Consider the following 18,464-nt stretch of genomic DNA (forward strand, 5'->3'; position numbering starts at 1 on the left):
CCTTTGCGCCTACTGGCCATCCCGCAATGCAATAATAATAATAAAGATCTGTGTTTGTTAAGCACATCCTGGGCCCTTTTTCAAAGCAGTATTGCACGTTAGTCCCAATTCTGTGAGGTGCCGCTGTCTTGACACCCAAGGCTCAGAGGAGCCACGTAGGCAAACTCTAGGTCCCTGGAGCCGTCCTCAATGGCCCCCTCGGGACGGCTCCCGGGAGGCCGCGGCTCTTCCTGCAGAGGCGTTAAGAACGTCCAGATCCAGGAACGACCCCAGGCCAGGCAGAGATTCCGCCTCCCAAGAAAACCAAGTCAGCCCCGGGGACGGAGATGAGGCCGCGGAACAGAAAGTCCTTTGTCCCGAGCGGGAGGGAGCCGCAGGCATCGCCGAGTCTTCCGCCCTCGGCGCCGGCCACTCCGCCCTCTCGGGGCTCCGGCGAAGATCGGCCCGAGCAGCTGCGGACCCCGCTCGGCCCTGGGCCGCCCCAGCTGCAGTGCCCCCCCAGGCCGCCCGGGGCGCTGTGGCTGCGGCTGTCCGGAGGGGGCGGCGGAGCCTTGGGGAGGGGCGGGAGGGGGAGTTGGAGGCGCCGAAGCCGAGCCGGGCCGGGCGGACCGGGAGGAGGAGCCGGGCGGGCTGGCGGGCGGCCGGGCGGCGGCATGGCGGAGCCGAGCGGGGCCGAGACGAGGCCCCAGATTCGGGTCACCGTCAAGACCCCCAAGGACAAGGAGGAGATCGTGATCTGCGATCGAGCCTCGGTTAAGGAGGTAGTACGGCGGGCGCTGGAGGGAGGAGGGCGGGAGCGGTGCGCGGAGGGGTCAGCGCTGAGATGGAGACCTCGGGGACGGCCTGGCTGCGGGGACGGGCCCCCGGCCGGGGCGGAGCCCACGGGGATCCGGGCAGCGCGAGGGCAGACGGAGCGGGTAGGGGGCGCCCTGCCTGGGCTGGCTAGTCCGGCGAGCGTGGCGCGGGTTGGGACACCCGGGTTTGGCGGCGCTACCGGGGCTGGGGGCGTGGTGGGGGAGCTTGGGGAAGGGACACCTGGCAGGCGGGAGCCCGGAGGGTCCTAGGCTTGAGGGCAGAGTGCGCCCGCCGCGGCTACTGGTGGAGGTTCCAGGCACCGAGGCACCGTGCGGCCCGAGTGAGCTAAGCTCCCCCGGGAGAGCCGCGTGGTGGGGGTGCTCTCTCTCCGCACAGGTCCTTCCTGCTCGCAAGTCGAAACGGTTGTGTGGTTCAGTTTTCTGCTCTATAGGATACATTGAGCGCAGTCGGTGCTCAACAAAATAATGTTAAATGAGTGAGGGACGATTGACTCCGTTCCCCACTGCTCCAGAACTGCACACAGGGCGGGGCTTAGGATAGGCCATCTGGTTGGAAGAGAGGGATCTTTTGCTTAGCAAGTGCACTGTTTATAATTAGAGTATGTGTTGTGTTGTGTTTTGGAGGAGCTGATAGACTCTAGAGAGTCCAGCTCACCCCCAGAGTACCCTGTAGTACCACTACTGCGCTCTCCTGCAAGAATTTACAGTCCTCCCGGAAGGACTGAATTGGAACACAGCTCTTATTGAGTATGTCTGGTGGAGAGAGACATTGATGTGCAGACCGGAGTTCCTACCCCTATCCTTGTCTTTAAAATCCCAGCAGAGGCAGGCGGACCTCTGTGAGTCGGCGGTCAGCCTGGTCTACATAGAGGCTTCCAGGACAGTAAGGGATACACAGAGAGACCTTGCGTCTAAATAAATAAATGAGATGGAGATAGTAACTAACACTCTCAACAGCTGGATCTGTTTGTTATAGTTATGAGAAAGCTGGGAATACAGTGCAGAGAGAAGCTGCCTGCCAGTCAAGAGAAAGCTGGAGAGAGAGAGAGCCCGAGGCCAAGGCTGGTTGGAGGAGTTAGGATGAAGAGGGCTGCCCAGGTGGTAATCCTCACAAAGAACTGGGTGGTCGTGGTAGATAGCAGCAGGGTTTTCTAGGGTGAGGAGAACCATCATGGAACTAATGGAAAAAGCAGACCTCACTGTTGCTTATTGCAGCTAGAGGGGCAGCGTGGAGAGCAGAGTCCTGGCGGTGGGGGACAGGCAGGCTCCCCAGTGACCTCTGCCTCTTGACCACAGTTCAAGGAGGAAATCTCCCGGAGGTTTAAGGCTCAGCAGGATCAGCTGGTCCTGATCTTCGCAGGCAAGATCCTCAAGGATGGAGACACGCTGAACCAGCATGGGATCAAGGATGGGCTCACGGTCCATCTAGTCATCAAGACCCCTCAGAAGTAAGTTCGGGGAAGGAACCGACCTTGCTTCTAATTGGGACTTCTCTTCAGATGCCTTCTCACCTGTTCAACAGTGTAGACGGCTGTTGGCCAGGCCTGGTGCAGGTGGATAAGGTCTTACCTCTGGGGGAGCCTGACTGACCACTCCCAGATTGCCTTCAAGACTAGTGATACTTATACCATTCCTCTCTCCTGGATCTGCCCCCCATCTTGCCTGGGGTGAGGGTGGGGTAAGGCTGCACCGGGTGGCTTGAGCCTGCCCACCTGTACCCCCTCCGACCAGGAGTCTCCATTGTTCATCCTCAGGGCTCAAGATCCAGTGGCCGCTACTGCTTCTCCCCCATCCACTCCTGACCCTGCCTCTGCACCCTCCACCACTCCTGCCTCACCCGCTGCCCCTGCCCAGCCCTGCGGCTCTGGCAGTGCCACTTCAGATGCTGGCAGTGGAGGGGGGCCCTCTCCAGTGGCTGCAGAGGGGCCCCCAAGTGCTACTGCATCAATTCTCTGTAAGCCTTTGGGGATGAGAGCATAATCTAGAATTAATGGGCAGGGAAGTGGGGTGCACAAAGATAAAGAAGAACAGTGGCCCCTGCTCCTAGTCTCGTGGGGGTAGACACTCTTCCAGATGTTGGTGATTAAGCCAAGGTGGTGGTGGTGGTGGTGGTGGTGGTGGAGGAGGAGGAGGAGGTGGTGGTGGTGGTGGTGTGGTGGTGGTGGTGGTGGTGTGGTGGTGATGGTGTGGTGGTGGTGATGGTGTGGTGGTATGGTGGTGGTGGTGGTGGTGGTGTGGTGGTGGTGGTGTGGTGTGGTGGTATGGTGGTGGTGTGGTGTGGTGGTGGTGTGGTGTGGTGGTGGTGTGGTGTGGTGGTGGTGGTGGTGTGGTGGTGGTGGTGTGGTGTGGTGGTGTGGTGTGGTGGTATGGTGGTGGTGTGGTGTGGTGTGGTGGTGGTATGGTGTGGTGGTGGTGTGGTGTGGTGGTGGTGGTGGTGTGGTGGTGGTGGTGTGGTGGTGGTGGTGGTGTGGTGGTGGTGGTGTGGTGGTGGTGTGGTGGTGGTGTGGTGGTGTGGTGTGGTGGTGGTGTGGTGGTGGTGTGGTGGTGTGGTGGTGGTGGTGTGGTGGTGGTGTGGTGTGGTGGTGTGGTGTGGTGGTGGTGGTGGTGGTGGTGGTGGTGGTGGTGGTGGTGGTGGTGGTGGTGGTGTGGTGTGGTGGTGTGGTGGTGGTGTGGTGGTGGTGGTGGAGGTGTGGTGTGGTGGTGGTGGTGTGGTGGTGGTGTGGTGGTGGTGGTGTGGTGGTGGTGGTGGTGGTGTGGTGGTGGTGGTGGTGGTGGTGGTGGTGGTGTGGTGGTAAGCAGCTCATGGTTTCCAGGATTTCAGGAGCAGAAGGAGAGATGGGGTTGAGTGTCCTGGAGAAGAGAGAAGTAGAGAAATGCAGGTGGCTGGTTCATTTCTCTCTGTTCAATGATCTGCTCATCTGGCCTCGGCCTTTCTAGAGGCCGCTTTGCTGGAGCTGTGGGAGCGAGTGCAAGAGGGACCTGTGAGGAGCAATTAGAGGCTCTCCTAGAGAGCCAAGTCCACAGGCTCTGCTGGATCTGAGATGGCCTGAGAGGTAGACTCTGACCCTACTCCTTCCCACAGCTGGCTTCGGGGGCATCCTTGGCCTAGGCAGCCTGGGCCTGGGTTCTGCCAACTTCATGGAGCTACAGCAACAGATGCAGAGACAGCTCATGTCCAACCCCGAGATGCTGTCACAGATCATGGAGAACCCCTTGGTCCAGGATATGATGTCAAACCCTGACCTGATGCGCCACATGATCATGGCTAACCCCCAGATGCAACAGCTGATGGAGAGGAACCCCGAGATCAGCCACATGCTCAACAACCCGGAGCTCATGAGGCAGGTGGGTATGAGACAAGGCTGGAGGAGGGAGGATCTGGTGTCAGCCAATCCTAGCTTATTATTTGTTCACTCAATTGAATACTTTTGAATACTTGATACAGTGATGAGCGGACATAGGCCAGGAACTCCTTGTCTCTAAGGGAAGTGGGACCGATGTGCAGGCAACATCGAATTAATAGGTTCTTTCTGTAATGTGATAGCAGGTCTCTCTGCTGACACAGTAAGCCAGATCAAGCCGAATTGGAAAAGCAAAAGAACAGGTATATTTGAGCAAAGCAAGTCCTCGTTGAGTCCTTCAGCCCCAGAGGTTGGGGCTGGAGAGGTCACACAGCTGAACTAAAGCAGGGAGCTCATATACCCTGGAGGTGAGAGTTGATGATGTGTCCCCCACAGGCTGGGTTTGTGTCCAAGTATGGTCAAATGCGGACCGCTGTAGGCGGGGTCTTAGGCTCCTGCAACTTCAGGGGAGGAGCTGCCACAGCCTCCAGGAATGCGGAACTGGGCTTTATGGCGCCTTTTCTTTGTTGGAGATTCTCTGAGTGGGCAGAGTTTGGAGAGAGAGGAATGGGGCGAGCTGGAGTGAGCTGGAGGTTCCAGCTGAACATGTGTGTCTAGTGATCCCCTAAGGATAATCCCAGAATTTCCTAAGAACTTAATAAGGAATTCAGCTTCTGGCCATACTCTGGGGCTTATAGAAGGTCTTCTAGAAGTGTCACTGAGCTAAGAACCAAAGGAAGACAGTGGATGAACCAAGGAAAGAAAAATAATGTTCAAGACCAAGGAACCCACAGAAAAGGCCAAAACCATGTTTGGAAACACTGTGGCTAGACACACCCAGCGGAGAACACCCAGTGGAGATCATTTTCTTTTTTTTCTTTTTTGGTTTTTCAAAACAGGGTTTCTCTATGTAGTCCTGGCTGTCCTGGAACTCACTCTGTAGCCCAGGCTGGCCTTGAACAGAGATCCACCTGCCTCTGCCTCCTGAGTGCTGGAATTAAAGGCATGAGCCACTAGCCCAGCTGGAGACCATTTACTGGAAGACAGGGTAGATGTTCTTGCCATCAGGGGTGTGGAGACCAGAGTCTGGTTAACTGGCCGGTAACTCTCTGAAAAATTAAGGTTTTTAAATTGTTTTTCAATTCGTTAGCTGATTATTTTGAGTCAGGCTCTCACTATGTAGACTAGGTAAGCCTCAGACTCACAAGAGCTCTGCCCACCTCTGCCTCCTGAGTGCAAGGATCAAAGGTGTGCACCACCACATGGCCATGGCTTTTTTTTTTTTTTTTTTTTTTAATGGTATAAGGACTTTTTGAGTGTTTGGGTATTTCATTTCCTACTTAGAACTATATACTACTTTCATAGAGGTGACTCAATAAATACTTATTGGGTGATAGGTTATAGGATGAGAGATAGAGTCCCGTGATCTCTAGGAAGTCTTAGGAAGGTGTCTTCGAGGACAGGAACAGATCTAGGGAGAAGATGGCAGTCCAAGGAACAGGAATAAGTGGCTTGCTGGCTTCCTCATGCCACCCGCAAGGCAGAGTGACGCACACAGCAGCTCTGAAGAGAGCCCTCATCCTCACTCGGTGTTGCGGAGGGTTCAGTTTGGCTGAAGAGCGGGAAGTGGGGTTAAAGTGTGGCCAGTCTGAATCCGTTCCCTACCCCGTTTGATTTACCAGGACTCACAGTGTGGTTTTGGTGAGACCTGGCCTAGATACCCATCTGCATGATTAACTTCTGTGTTAGAGGACAAGTCTGTGGTCCTCTCTGACCCCATTTTCTCTCTCTCTCTTTTTTTGGGGGGGGGGAGCTGAGGATCGAACCCAGGGCCTTGTGCTTGCTAGGCAAGTGCTGTACCACTGAGCTAAATCCCCAACCCCTGACCTCATTTTCATATCTACAAAAGACAGAGAGGAATGCCTTCCCCGGGACGGTCGTTGTGGAAATGGTCTGACTTCAGTTCTAGGTTATTTAGCTACTGTCTCCCTCTGGGTTGGCATGAGGAAGCCAGCAAGCCATTTATTCCTGTTCCTTGGACTGCCATCTTCTCCCCAAATCCGTTCCTGTCCTCTGAGAAACCTCCCTGGACTGATAAACCTAGCCTCACAGTACTCGATCTCTCATCCTATAATCTTTCACCCAATAAGTATTTATTGCGTCATCGTGACGGAGCAGGTATAGTTCTAGGCAGGGGAAAACCCCTGGGGCTCCTTCACACCCCCATTTTCTTACACTCTGTCACCTCTGCGGATCCTCTGAGCCTGAGGAAAGGAAACTGCTGCCTAGCCCCATCTAGGAACACCATCCCTCCATTCGAAAGAGCCGACTAAAATAGCCACAGAGAGGCAGGGATAAAGTCGAGATTGTAGGAGGAAGGGGTCTGGACTGCTGTTCTTCCTGCCACTGTTGAGTGGTTTCCGCATTCCTCATGTAGACTCCCTCCTCAGGTCCCATTTCCTAGCTTGGTGCTCCTCTGGTTCCAGGGTCCATCTCATATTTTTCTCTTCACCAGACAATGGAGCTTGCTCGGAACCCAGCCATGATGCAAGAAATGATGCGGAACCAGGACCGGGCCCTCAGCAACTTGGAAAGCGTCCCTGGAGGGTATAATGCTCTCCGCCGCATGTACACCGACATCCAGGAGCCCATGTTCACTGCTGCCCGGGAACAGGTGGGACCAGGAGGCAAGCAACATGAGGGCTGGCCCGGTTTAGGACTCCCTACTCCAACCTAAGCGTGCCCCAGTGCCTTCTGGGTCACCTGCCCAGTCTCCTGTGGGGTGGACCTTTACTTGAAGGCGGTTCCTTTCAAGTGCAGACACAGTGACAGCCAGCTTGATGAGGGCAGAATATAACAGGGTCCCTAGGGAAATCTGTAACATGGTGTCCAAGGAACGTGACATTGTTCTGATAAACCCTTACACCAGGGGCTCAAGAGGGGGCGGCTGACTTGGGATCCAAAGTTAACCAACCCTAGTCAGTGTATCTCAGATATAACCCGTGTTTCATCTTCATCAGAATCACCTGGGCAAACTGTAATAGCGAGGTTCCAGACCCTACTTAGGACTACTTACCCGGTCAGTCTCTCCAGGCTTTTGTTTTGTTACACTTGTTTTTGTTTTTGAGACAGATCTCATTATGTAGCCCTGGCTGGCCTGGAACACTCTGACTCATAGAGATCCACCTGCCTCTGCGGCAATGAAATGCTCACTGAACCCTTGTTTTTGTTTTTATATCTTCAGACAAGTCTTACTATATAGGGCATCCCAGAACTTAAAATCCCCCCAAGTCAGCATCCCCCATGTGCTAGGGTGTGTCATCATGGGATTATGCACTTCAGAAAAAATGTATTTTTATTTTATATGTATGGATGTTTTGCCTGCATATATATTTGTGCATGCAGTGCCTGTGGAGGCCAGAAGAAGGGGTCAGATCCTTTGAAACTAGAGTTAGCGATGATTCTGAACCACCATGTGGGTGCTAAGAAACAAACTCAGATCCCCTGGCAGAGTAACCATTGCTCTTAACTGCTGAGCCATCTCTCCAGCTCCAAGCATCTCCAGGATTGTGCACTTTTAAAATTGTTCAATGAGTGGAGAATATTGTTCACTGGTAGAGTGCTTGCCTAGAGTGTGTGAGGCCTAGGGCCAATTCCTAACACCACCAAACAGAAAAAAAACAGTTTTATGAATATGAGGTACGGTGTCCCATATCTATAGTCCCAGCATTTAGGAAGATCTGGAGTTCAAGGCCAGCCTAACTACATGAATTCTGTCTCAAAGGAATAAATAAATAAATAAAGTAGCTCAGTTGGTAGATTGCTTGTCTAACACGCACAGGCCCTGGGTTTGAGCCCAGCAACACAAAACCTGGGCATAGTAGTATGCTTCTGTAATCCCAGCACTCAGGACGATCCAGAGGTCATGGTCATCCTCAGCTACATATCAAGTTCAAGGCCATCTTGAGAAACATGATATCCTGTCTCCAAAACAAAACTAAATTGAATAGTTGAGAAAGACAACAAGCACTCCAGCTAATTCTGAGCACCACAGTAAAGCATAAAAAAATACTGGCTTTGCTAAAAGAATAAAACATTTGTCATCCACAAACCTGGGTTCATATCCCAGCTTTGCCATTTTCTAGCAGCGTGATTTTAAGTGATCTCTGAACCTTACTCCCTCATTGTCACAGTAGAGGTCATCCATTATAGCTATTGTGTGATTGGTCTCAGGACCCAATTATATTATAAAAATTATAGAGAATAAGCTGAGCATGGAGCATACACCCGGAATCCTAGCTTTCAAAAGGCAGAGGTAGGAGAATCACTAGGTTTGAGGCTAGTCTGGTCTATAAGACAAGTTCCAGGCCAGCTAGGCGTATAGGTGACACACTGTCTCCCCCCACCCCCCAAAAAAGATGTATTCATCATCCCTGTAATCCCATCACTAAAGATAGAAGTAGGAGGATCAAAAATTCAAGGCTAGCCTGGGCTATAAGAGACTAAAAAACAAACATACAAAAGTTACAGAGGGGCCCTAAAAACCTTGGTTTTTGTGAGTTGGACCTATCAATATTCACTGGCAGAAATTAAAACTGAAGTCTGGGCGTGGCAAGAAACTTAGAAGAAAGTGTGGCCTTGCCACAGATCTCTTTAATGTCTGGTCTTGTAAGACAGGAGCTTCTCAGGTCTATATTCATTCCATTGAACGTTCCCTGCTACATAGCCTTCTTAAGTGAGTAAGTAGAAAGAGCAGATTGACATTTTGTAGAGTTGTGAAAACTTACTAATCTTAACAGGGGTCATAGGGCCACATTTTTGAGAACTGGCATATAGATGGATATTATATTAGAATAAATGTGCCAAGGCATATAGTAGGTGCTCAGTAAATAGTGGGTAGTGACTGGTAGTTCTGGGAAAGATTTAGTCTGTAGGTACACCAGGAAAAACAGAACCAGTTAAGGGCTAGAAATTGTGGGGACTCAGGCAGATTACAGAAATGGGAACTCTGAAATGGCAGTCATGACTAAAACCATGGTGTCTGTGAGGCCAGCTCGCTGTCTAAGCAGGGATCTGTTGAAGCCAAGGATCCTCACTCAGTTGATTGGTCAGCCGAGATCCAGTGACCCACTTTGAATAACAGGAAAGGTGGGAAGGGCTAAGCTGTTGAGCTAGCTCCCTCTAGCTTCAAGATCTTAAGAGAGTCTCTGAAATTGAGCAAGTGAGGAAGGGTCCAGAAGTGCTTAGCACACCTGGCCCTGGCTTACAGGTCCCTGGAGAGACCTCTGGCCTGGTTGCTGGAGGGAAGAGGTCTGGTTTTACCTTTGGGCAACATGCGATCTGATGAGATACAGTCCCGAGTATTTGGGAGCGTGGGAGATAGACCCGGGATCCACCCAAAGGAAGGAAGGAGAAAACCTCCAGGGAATCCTTAGCCAGAGCTCTGCTCCCCTGGGGATCCACCGTGACTTGCCTAGATGGCTCACATGCCTCTCAGAGGACCAAGGAGGAGAGTTCTGGGGGTTAGGATTAGGCCAAGGTGGCCAGGAAAGCAGGAGCTAGGGACAGATGGGGTCTGACAGCCTGCAACCACGAAGCTAGCCATTCCTTACTGAGCACCTGCTGGTGTGGAGGCTGGGGTAAAAGGGGAATCCGACATGGCCTCTGCCCCCTAACTACCCCAAGAGCAAAACCACATCATTACCGCACAGGAAAGATGGATGCGAAAGTCTTGGGTCACAGAGCCAATAGCAGAGGCCCACACTGGGCCCAGACAAGGGAAATGGCAGCCGGAGGGCTTTGGCTGCCGGCACTAGCTTCAGCCAATCGCCCTCTGCAGGCTCGGGAGAGGGAGGAGCTAGTCCTTTGGGAACAGAGTAGGCGAGGATGTCTGATGTGTCTCCCCTTTCCCCGGGGAAGGGGAGGCTCCTAGGTGTGAGCAGAGGGAGCCTCTCCCTGTCCCTGATCTGTTTCAGTCCTTAACCCGAAGCCTTTCCCTCCTCCCAGTTTGGCAACAATCCCTTCTCTTCCCTGGCCGGGAACTCCGACAGCTCATCCTCCCAGCCTCTGCGGACTGAGAATCGAGAGCCCCTCCCTAACCCCTGGAGCCCCTCGCCCCCCACCTCCCAGGCCCCCGGGTCCGGTGGGGAGGGCACCGGAGGATCGGGGACCAGCCAGGTGCACCCGACAGTCTCGAACCCCTTTGGGATCAATGCGGCTAGCCTGGGGTCAGGTATGTCTTAGGGTGGAAGGAGCTTAGTGGGGTCACACCAGGGCAGCCCCTCTGCCCCAGGACTGAATGGGGTTCACACTGCTTCGGTGTGCTGAAAGCAGGTGAGACTGAGTTAAAGCAGGGCTCAGCCGGGGGAAGCGGCCCTGCCCCTCAGAGGAGGAAGGTTTGCTCTGGTCATGTCCCGTGTCCCTCCCTGGTAGGAACCTAAGTCACAGCTCGTGAGTAAACCAGGCCACGCCTCCCAGCTCTGTGAATACTTCTGGTACCATCCAGTGTAAATGGGCCAGAGTGGGAGATGCGGATGAGAGGGAAGGGTTGCGGAAGAATCAGAACACATCCCGGGACAGGCAGATGTGACGTTAGACGGGAAAGATGTGCAGGTTATCGTGTGTACAAATGCAGGTTGCACACTGCTAAGCCCCAGGGCTCTGCAGATCTTTCTGGAGATTCCCTGATTTCTCTAGGAGATACTTTAATTGGGAAGTCTTTTCCCCTTAGTGTGCTTCCATCCCTTGTCTATTAAGGGAGGGCTAGCTCTTGATCTGTGGTTTAAACACTCTTCCTAAGTGATGGGACATCTGGTCTCCTGCACTGGCTTCAGCCGCACCGTTACCTTCCCCGAGTGGGATTTGGCTTGAGAAGCAGGCCTCTGCTGCTGAGGCCGGTTTAAAAGCCATTGCTCTTCATGGCGATTAGTTCTTTCCAGCTCACACTGTGTCGGAGCTTGGGGCGGGCGCAGTCCAGAGGGACGCAACTCAGACTTGGTTTCTAGCCAGTTAGCCCTTAGCCAAGTTGATGGGACAGGCCCAGGATAAAGCAATGTGAGCTAACTTCAGAGTCCGGAGCACTTGGACCCGTGTCATGTGTTTGGATGCCTATTTGAACGTAGCTTCTGTTTCCCAACCACTCAGTGAAGTAAGGTAGATGAAATGAGGTGTCTGGTTTCCACGTGGACCCCTTTCTTCCTGTTTTGTTTATCCCTCTTTGTTTTAGGGATGTTCAACAGCCCAGAAATGCAGGCACTCCTCCAGCAGATCTCCGAAAACCCCCAGCTGATGCAGAATGTGATCTCAGCCCCTTACATGCGCAGCATGATGCAGACGCTCGCCCAGAACCCCGACTTTGCTGCTCAGGTATGAAGGAAGTGCTGCTGAGGAAGGGGTTCCCCACCAGGGAATAGTTTGCAGTTGAAGCACTCTGGGGCCAGGCTGCCCAGGTTCCCACTCCACGTCCTGCTGAGCTAAGCGAGCTACTTCACCTCCCAATCTCCTCTGCAAACCGTAGCAACAATAGTTCCCCCTGGGGTGGATGATGGCATGGCACATAGGAGGTGCCGTGTATCTGAAGTCAGGTGACTGTCAGACAAGCCTGGGCCGTGTGACCCCTGCTCAGCACACGGGTCCCTTTCTTTCCATTGCCCCACGTGGGCTTTTGGAGCACGTTGAAGTGTCTCAGAATGCTGGTGAGATCTCTTGCAGGGATGGGGGTGAGGGGGGTCTGAGGCTGTGGGGGCTTCTCCGGGTAGGACGACCCAGGCCTCCCCTGCTCCCTTCACTCCGGCAGATGATGGTGAATGTGCCGCTGTTTGCCGGGAATCCACAACTTCAGGAGCAGCTCCGTCTGCAGCTCCCTGTGTTTCTGCAGCAGGTAAGTGAAGATCACAGAGGGGAGACCCTGGGAGCACAATGACTGGAAATGAAGGGGGTGGACAGGCTGCGCCTGGGGCTGACTGCCTCTTTCCCAACAGATGCAGAACCCAGAGTCTCTGTCCATCCTCACCAATCCCCGGGCCATGCAGGCCTTGCTGCAGATCCAGCAGGGCCTGCAGACCCTACAGACTGAAGCCCCTGGGCTGGTACCCAGGTAAGGAGGGTTGGTGGGCGTTAAGGCTCACTCTCTCTATCCTGTCTGTCTATCGTACACACACACACACACACACACACACACACACACACACACACACACACATACACACACCATTGCACCATTGTTCTTTGGGCTGGGTCTGCTTTCCTGTTTTGTTCTGACTGCTTTCCCTTCTGGATCTCACATTTCCATTCTTTCCTTTTCCTTTGTCTTCCAGACTAAGGCTCTCTGTCATACTCTAGGCTAGCGTCAAGTGCTGAGGTTACAAGCATGTTCCTCCATGTCCATTTCCCATCCTGTTCTGGACTGCTGTCTCCTAACTCTTGTTCTTTCCCTCCCTCCAGCCTTGGCTCCTTTGGGACATCCCGGACCCCTGTACCCCTGACAGGCAGCAACTCTGGGTCTGCAGCCGAGGCCCCCACCTCCTCCCCAGGCATACCAGCCACATCTCCTCCCACAGCGGGTTCCAGTACCCAGCAACAACTCATGCAGCAGATGATCCAGCTTCTGGCCGGAAGTGGAAACGCACAGGTATCTAATCTAGGGCAGCAACCCATCCGTCCTGAGGAGCACCAGGAGCAGTACTGGAGCAGAGACAGCAGGACAGGCCCTGCAGGAGGCCAGCCTGGCTTCAGGGCTTGGTCTGCCACTCATTAGCTTTGGGCAGGTCACCACATGTCCCCAAGTTCCGTTTCTACAGCTTTAAAGTAGGGTAAGAGCGGTGACAGCACTCAGCACGTGCTTGGGGCCATGCTGAATGCTCTGTCTAGGAGAGTCGTCACCCCGTTCCTCAACAGCCTCGGGGGACTGTCCCAGCAGTATCAGTATGTTAGGGATGGGGGACTGAGAGCAAAGAGGTCAGCTGGCTGCCCTCGTACATAGCTGGTAGATAAAGAGACTAAAGGACAGGGTCTTAGGTAGGCCCCAGCGATGACTTGGGGGATGACCTCTGTGACTCTTCTAGAAACACTACTCTGCAAACGTTTGTGTAAAAACACTAAGAGGGCTGGGCCGGGTTGATCTCCAGGGCCCATCCAGTACAAATTCTGTGATTGAGTAGCATCAGCGTGGACTGGGAAGTCCTCTGACACTATAGGGCTTGTGTGGTCCTCGGCAAGTATCCCTAGTCAGGTGGACAGCCCGAAAATCATGACCCAGAGACTTAATTATGAAAGCTTGGCCTTAGCTTAGGCTTTTCCCCAACTACCTTTTTTTTTTTTTTTTTTTCTCGAGACAGGGTTTCTCTGTGTAGTTTTGCGCCCAGGCTGGCCTCGAACTCACGGAGATCCGCCTGGCTCTGCCTCCCAATTGCTGGGATTAAAGGCGTGTGCCACCACCGCCTGGCCCCAACTACCTCTTATAACTTAAATTAACCCATTCATGTTCATCTACAGCCAGTCACCTGGCTTGGTTACCTCTTCTAGTATGACATGTCCAACTTGTTCCGAGTTTGATGGCAAAACTGCAAGCCTGGATTCCTCCTCCGCACCTCTCTGCCCAGAAGTCCCACCTGTCCTCTCCTGCCCAGCTATTGGCCACTCAGCTCTTTATTAAACCAATCAGAAGGTGCCTTGGCAGAGACATAGCTTCACAGTGTAACCAAATATTGCACAACTGCCTTCCTTTTCCCGGGTCTTGGTCATATCAAGACTCATGCTTCGGGGTTGGGGATTTAGCTCAGTGGTAGAGCGCTTGCCTGGCAAGTGCAAGGCCCTGGGTTCGACCCTCAGCTCTGGGGAAAAAAAAAAAAGACTCAGGCTTCCCAAACATTCCATGGGAACACATTGTAGTCAGAATTTTTTTTGGGCTGCCAGCTCACAAATAAGGACATGGAAACTTATTATTAATAATGAAAGCCTGGCCTTTAGCTTAGGCTTGTCCCAATGCTCTTATAACTTAAATTAACCCATTTATATTAATCTACGTTCTGCTATGTGGTGTTTCCTCTCTTTCATCTTGCACCTCCTGTTTCTTCTCCATGTCTGGCTCACAACTCTGCCTTTCTTCTTCCCAGAGCTCTCTCTGCCCAAGTCCCTCCTATACCTCCTGGCTAGCTATCAGCTGTTCAGCTTTTTAGTACACCAATCACAGCAATATATTTTCACACAGTGTACAAATATTCCACAGCAAAACATTTCCAAGAGATATTTATAGGAGTATGTTGGGTAAAAAAAAAAAAAAGGTGTGTCTTCTGTTAATTGTGTTTACTGGCGGGTTAAAAACCTTGAGCAGGTTCTTTTCTTCCTGGGCCCTTCCATGAGCCTTAGCATGGCAGTAGGTCTGAAGACTGTCAGGAAGGGCATGGTTAGCATTCAGCATGTTTGGCTGTAGAGCTCTGGGCTGTGTGTGTGTGTGTGTGTGTGTGTGTGTGTGTGTGTGTGTGTGTGTGGTGTTGGGGATCGAACCCAGAGGCTTACACATAGTAGGCAAGGGCTCTACCACTCACCGAGCTACATGCCCAACCCAGCATTAGCCTTCTTTTTTTTTTTTTTTGTTTTTTTTTTTTTCAGATTATTTATTTTACTTTATATGTATGAATGTTTTGTCTGCATGTATGTCTGGGCATCAAGTGTGTGCCTAGTGCCCAAAGGCCAGAAGAAGTATCAGGTCCCTGGAAACTAGAGTTACAGACAGTTGTGAGCCACCATGTAGGTGCTGGTATCAAACCCAGGTCCTCAGGAAGAGCAGCCAGTGCTCTTAACCACTGAGCATTATTCTTTTGAAGCATGTATTAACATCTTCTGGAAAGCATTTAGGAACAAGCTGACTCAGGCCTACCGGGCACTTGGGAAGATTAACAGAAATATCATCTGTCTCTGTGCGGCAGTGGCACATAACTTTAATCCCAGCACTCGGGAGGCAGAGCCAGGTGGATCTCTGTGAGTTCAAGGTCAGCCTGGGCTACAGAGTGAGATCCAAGACAGGCTCCAAAGATACACAGAGAAACCCTGTCTCAAAAAAACAAAAACAAACAGACAAAAATATGGTCTGTCTTATTGTTGTAGTTATTTACTAACTTGGGAACTGGGTTCCCTGGCCTTCATCTTCAGTTCGCACAAGGCTCTGGTGGGGGTCGGGAGGAGACATGTAGATAGAAGGGCCATCCTTGGCCATGGGGTATTAGGGACTGTCTGATATTACGAAAACACTCAAATTCTAACTGTCCCTCTAGGAGACAGGTGTTACGTGCCTGCAAGCCCAGCACTGTTGTAGGCCAGCCTGGGCTGCATAGAAAGACATTCTCAAAAAGAAAGGAAGGAAGGAAGGGGCTAGCCCTAAATGGGTCCGTGCCCACTAGCCAAGGCCTGCCTCCTCCAGGTGCCGATGCCAGAAGTGAGATTTCAGCAGCAGCTGGAGCAGCTCAACGCCATGGGCTTTGTCAACCGTGAAGCAAACCTCCAGGCCCTGATCGCCACCGGAGGGGACATCAACGCGGCCATCGAGAGACTCCTGGGCTCCCAGCTCTCCTGATCCCTTGGCCCGTGCCTCCTGCCTTCCCCACCTCTCAGCGCCAGCCTTTGGCTCCTCTGTCAAGCCCTACCTTCTGTAGCCTGTCTTCTTTGACCTCTACGAACAGCAGGATGACTCTAGAGGATGGGCCCAACCCAGAGCTCTGTCCAAGGATTTTGATTTTGTTGCTGTTTTATGAAATCTTCTCTCCTGGTCCTCTGAGCAGAGCTCTTTGGTTGGCACAGTTGTGTCAGGTGGCCCCACCTCGTTGCCCACAAGCCCGTTGGCAATGTTCAGCCTTCTCCCAGGGTCTGAGAGGAGGACCCCCGTCTGGCTTACCGGAAGTCTTCCATCAGTACCACTAGGGTTTAGCTTGCCTTACACTCTTACTCTCTTCCTTCCCTCCCTCAGCCCAACCAGTGTTTGATTCACTCTCTAGAGAGGAACTGACGAAATGCTGTAGTTTTCTTTCTCTACCCCATTCTGCAAATTCATCCAGCATTTTCTCATGGGCCCTTTGGGACTCTAAGCAAGATGCCTGTCCTCTTGCCCAAAGGGAGCCATGATCAGGCAGTCTGGGCAGAATTACCAAGAACAGACAAGACCAGCGGAGGCTGGTGCTGAAGAGCAAGAGGTGAGAGTTCCTGGAAGCAGGGGCTGGAGGAGACACCCTGAGCTGAAGGCTCGGAAGGCGAATTGGCAGTTGGGTCTAGAAACACCAGTAGATTTCCGGTTGGAGAACCCAGGCACAGGCCTGACAGAATAGAGAGAGACTGGTGGAATTTTTTAGAAAGGAACTTAACAAAGCTGAGCAGTATGACCCACAAGAAATCAGGTTTCCATGGTCTCCAATGTGTGTGTAGCGCATGCGCGCGCGCGCGCGCGCGCGCAAGCACACACACACACACACACACACACACACACACACGTTTCCATGAACCCAGGATCTACCTGTATCTTCAGGCTCTGGTACTTTGAGCTCTACTCCCCAGAAGTTATGCTGGGGATTGGATCTTTCTCGGCAGTATGAAGAATTAGTATATATGCACATGTGTGCGTACATGCAAGTTGGGAGGTGTGTGTTCTTTGTTGGTTTCTGGTTCACTACTTTGTCAACAGAGATGATGCAAGGGCCAGCCTAGTGGAGGACTAGAGCATTGGGTGGGAGAGCTGGGTCTCCTGGGCCACTGGGTGTTGGTAACTGAAAAGCATACCAGGTAATCTAAAGATAATGCCTCTGACTGATGCCCTTCCCACCATTACGCTTCTGGTGAAGAAAAGTGAGGTTTCTCCTCCAAAGCTTTCAGTTCCTTGCCTGCTCCCTCTACGCCAGAAAGTTCTATTTAAAAGGGGGTGAGGTGGTGATGCCTTTAATATGGAATTGGGCTTAGCTGGACCACAGGGCAGAGGATGTGCTGAGAACCCTGTGGTTCAGCCACTTGGAGGACCCCTGGCTGAGAGAGAGGTAAGAAGAGGAACCCTCTCCAGTTGGAGAAGGGTTCCAAGCAGCTCAGACTTGCCTGCCCTTTTCTCTTACTCCCAACACCCACCCTGACCTTTGTAAATAAACGATTTTTGTTGTGAGAATACATTGATGGTGGTGGTGTTTGTTTTCTGAGGGAGGAATCGGGCTGAAGACAAGGTCACTGTTTTGAATTTTGGTGTTCTGAGAAGGTGCCACTGTAGCCCAAGCTGGCCTAGCATGTGCAGCAGCCCTCCGGCCCGGTGTTCAAGTGATGGGATTGTAGGCTGAGCCCACATACTTGCCTTGTCTTTTCTTTCTTTCTTTTTTTTTTTTTTTTTGCCGGAGCTGAGGTCCGTTGCCTTGTCTTTTGTGCAGTGAAGCTGTGAGTAGAGTCTGGTGATGTAAGAATGAACCATGCATGGGAGAGTGGGAGACTATGCTTCAGACCAGTTCTCAGCGTAAATTTCAATGCTGGATAGCAGGGAAGGCTGCCTTTTTTTTTGTTTTTATTTAGAGTGTGGCCCTAAATGCTGCCTTAGGCTGGCAGATTTCGTGAATTGGGAAGTCATTGCTGAGAGGCTGAGCTGTGTCCTTGAGGACTTTGGAGCTGGAAGCTAAAAGGGATAAGGTTAGCGTTTACGAAGTAGGAACCTTGATGCATGCAGAACTTCCACCAGGTGAATTGGAGTCCACCAGCCATGTTCTGCTGCATGGACAACCCACTCGGGGCCCCAGGATCCTTAACCTGAGCTTAGATTGAGAGGCCAGGTTGTTGTTATCTGCTTGGTAAAAGTAAGCCAAGGGCTACAAAAAGCCACCTATGTCTCAAACCTCGAAAATGTTAACGGCCTGGGCATGGTGGTGTGTACCTGTGACCCAGCACTGCAGGAGCTGGGACAAAGCTAGCAGTAACGTGCTGTTTTTGTTTTTTTGGGTTTGTTTGTTTTGTTGTTGTTGTTTTTTTTTTCTAAAAATATGGAATGCTTCACGAATTTGCATATCATCCTTGCGCAGGGACCATGCTAATCTTCTCTGTATCGTTCCAATTTTAGTATATGTGCTGCCGAAGTGAGCACAAGGCCCTGTTTTAACAGCACACATAAACACACAGGTCCAGGTCAGAACTATGAAAATGAAATTTGGAGTAATATGGTAGAAAATAAAGAAAGGGGGCTGGAGAGGGGACTCCAAAGTTAAGAACACTTGCTGCTTTTTCGGAGAACCTGGGTTGGAATCCCAGCACACATGGTGCTCACAATCATCTGTAGCTCCAGTTCCAGAGGATGTGGCGCCAG

At 52.1% G+C, this 18,464-nt stretch overlaps 1 protein-coding gene and 1 non-coding gene across 2 annotated transcripts; one reads left to right on the forward strand and one right to left on the reverse strand.

Annotated features, from left to right (window-relative positions):
- The first annotated feature begins 579 nt into the window (after window positions 1-579).
- Ubqln4 (ubiquilin 4) lies at window positions 580-17,295 on the forward strand. The gene is made up of 11 exons (XM_036190728.1): window positions 580-761; window positions 2,112-2,263; window positions 2,570-2,769; window positions 3,898-4,160; window positions 6,672-6,830; window positions 10,163-10,388; window positions 11,382-11,521; window positions 11,952-12,035; window positions 12,136-12,251; window positions 12,599-12,785; window positions 15,573-17,295. The coding sequence occupies exons 1-11, from the start codon at window positions 654-656 to the stop codon at window positions 15,723-15,725; spliced, it is 1,788 nt and encodes a 595-aa protein (XP_036046621.1). The 5' UTR covers window positions 580-653; the 3' UTR covers window positions 15,726-17,295.
- Window positions 17,296-18,138: 843 nt separating this feature from the next.
- LOC118586511 lies at window positions 18,139-18,245 on the reverse strand. Its single transcript, XR_004945379.1, has one exon. It is a non-coding gene; the product is annotated as a U6 spliceosomal RNA (small nuclear RNA).
- Window positions 18,246-18,464: the final 219 nt, after the last annotated feature.

Source organism: Onychomys torridus, chromosome 6 (genome assembly GCF_903995425.1).
Source record: "Onychomys torridus chromosome 6, mOncTor1.1, whole genome shotgun sequence".
NCBI lineage: Eukaryota > Metazoa > Chordata > Mammalia > Rodentia > Cricetidae > Onychomys > Onychomys torridus.

What these genes read in the sequence shown, in the direction of transcription:
- Ubqln4 (XM_036190728.1), top strand. Translation starts at nt 654, where the DNA reads ATGGCGGAGCCGAGCGGGGCCGAGACGAGGCCCCAGATTCGGGTCACC. An exon ending in TGCTACTGCATCAATTCTCT is followed by an intron (nt 2,770 to 3,897) that starts GTAAGCCTTTGG and finishes TCCTTCCCACAG; the next exon opens with CTGGCTTCGGGGGCATCCTT. An exon ending in CCGGAAGTGGAAACGCACAG is followed by an intron (nt 12,786 to 15,572) that starts GTATCTAATCTA and finishes TGCCTCCTCCAG; the next exon opens with GTGCCGATGCCAGAAGTGAG.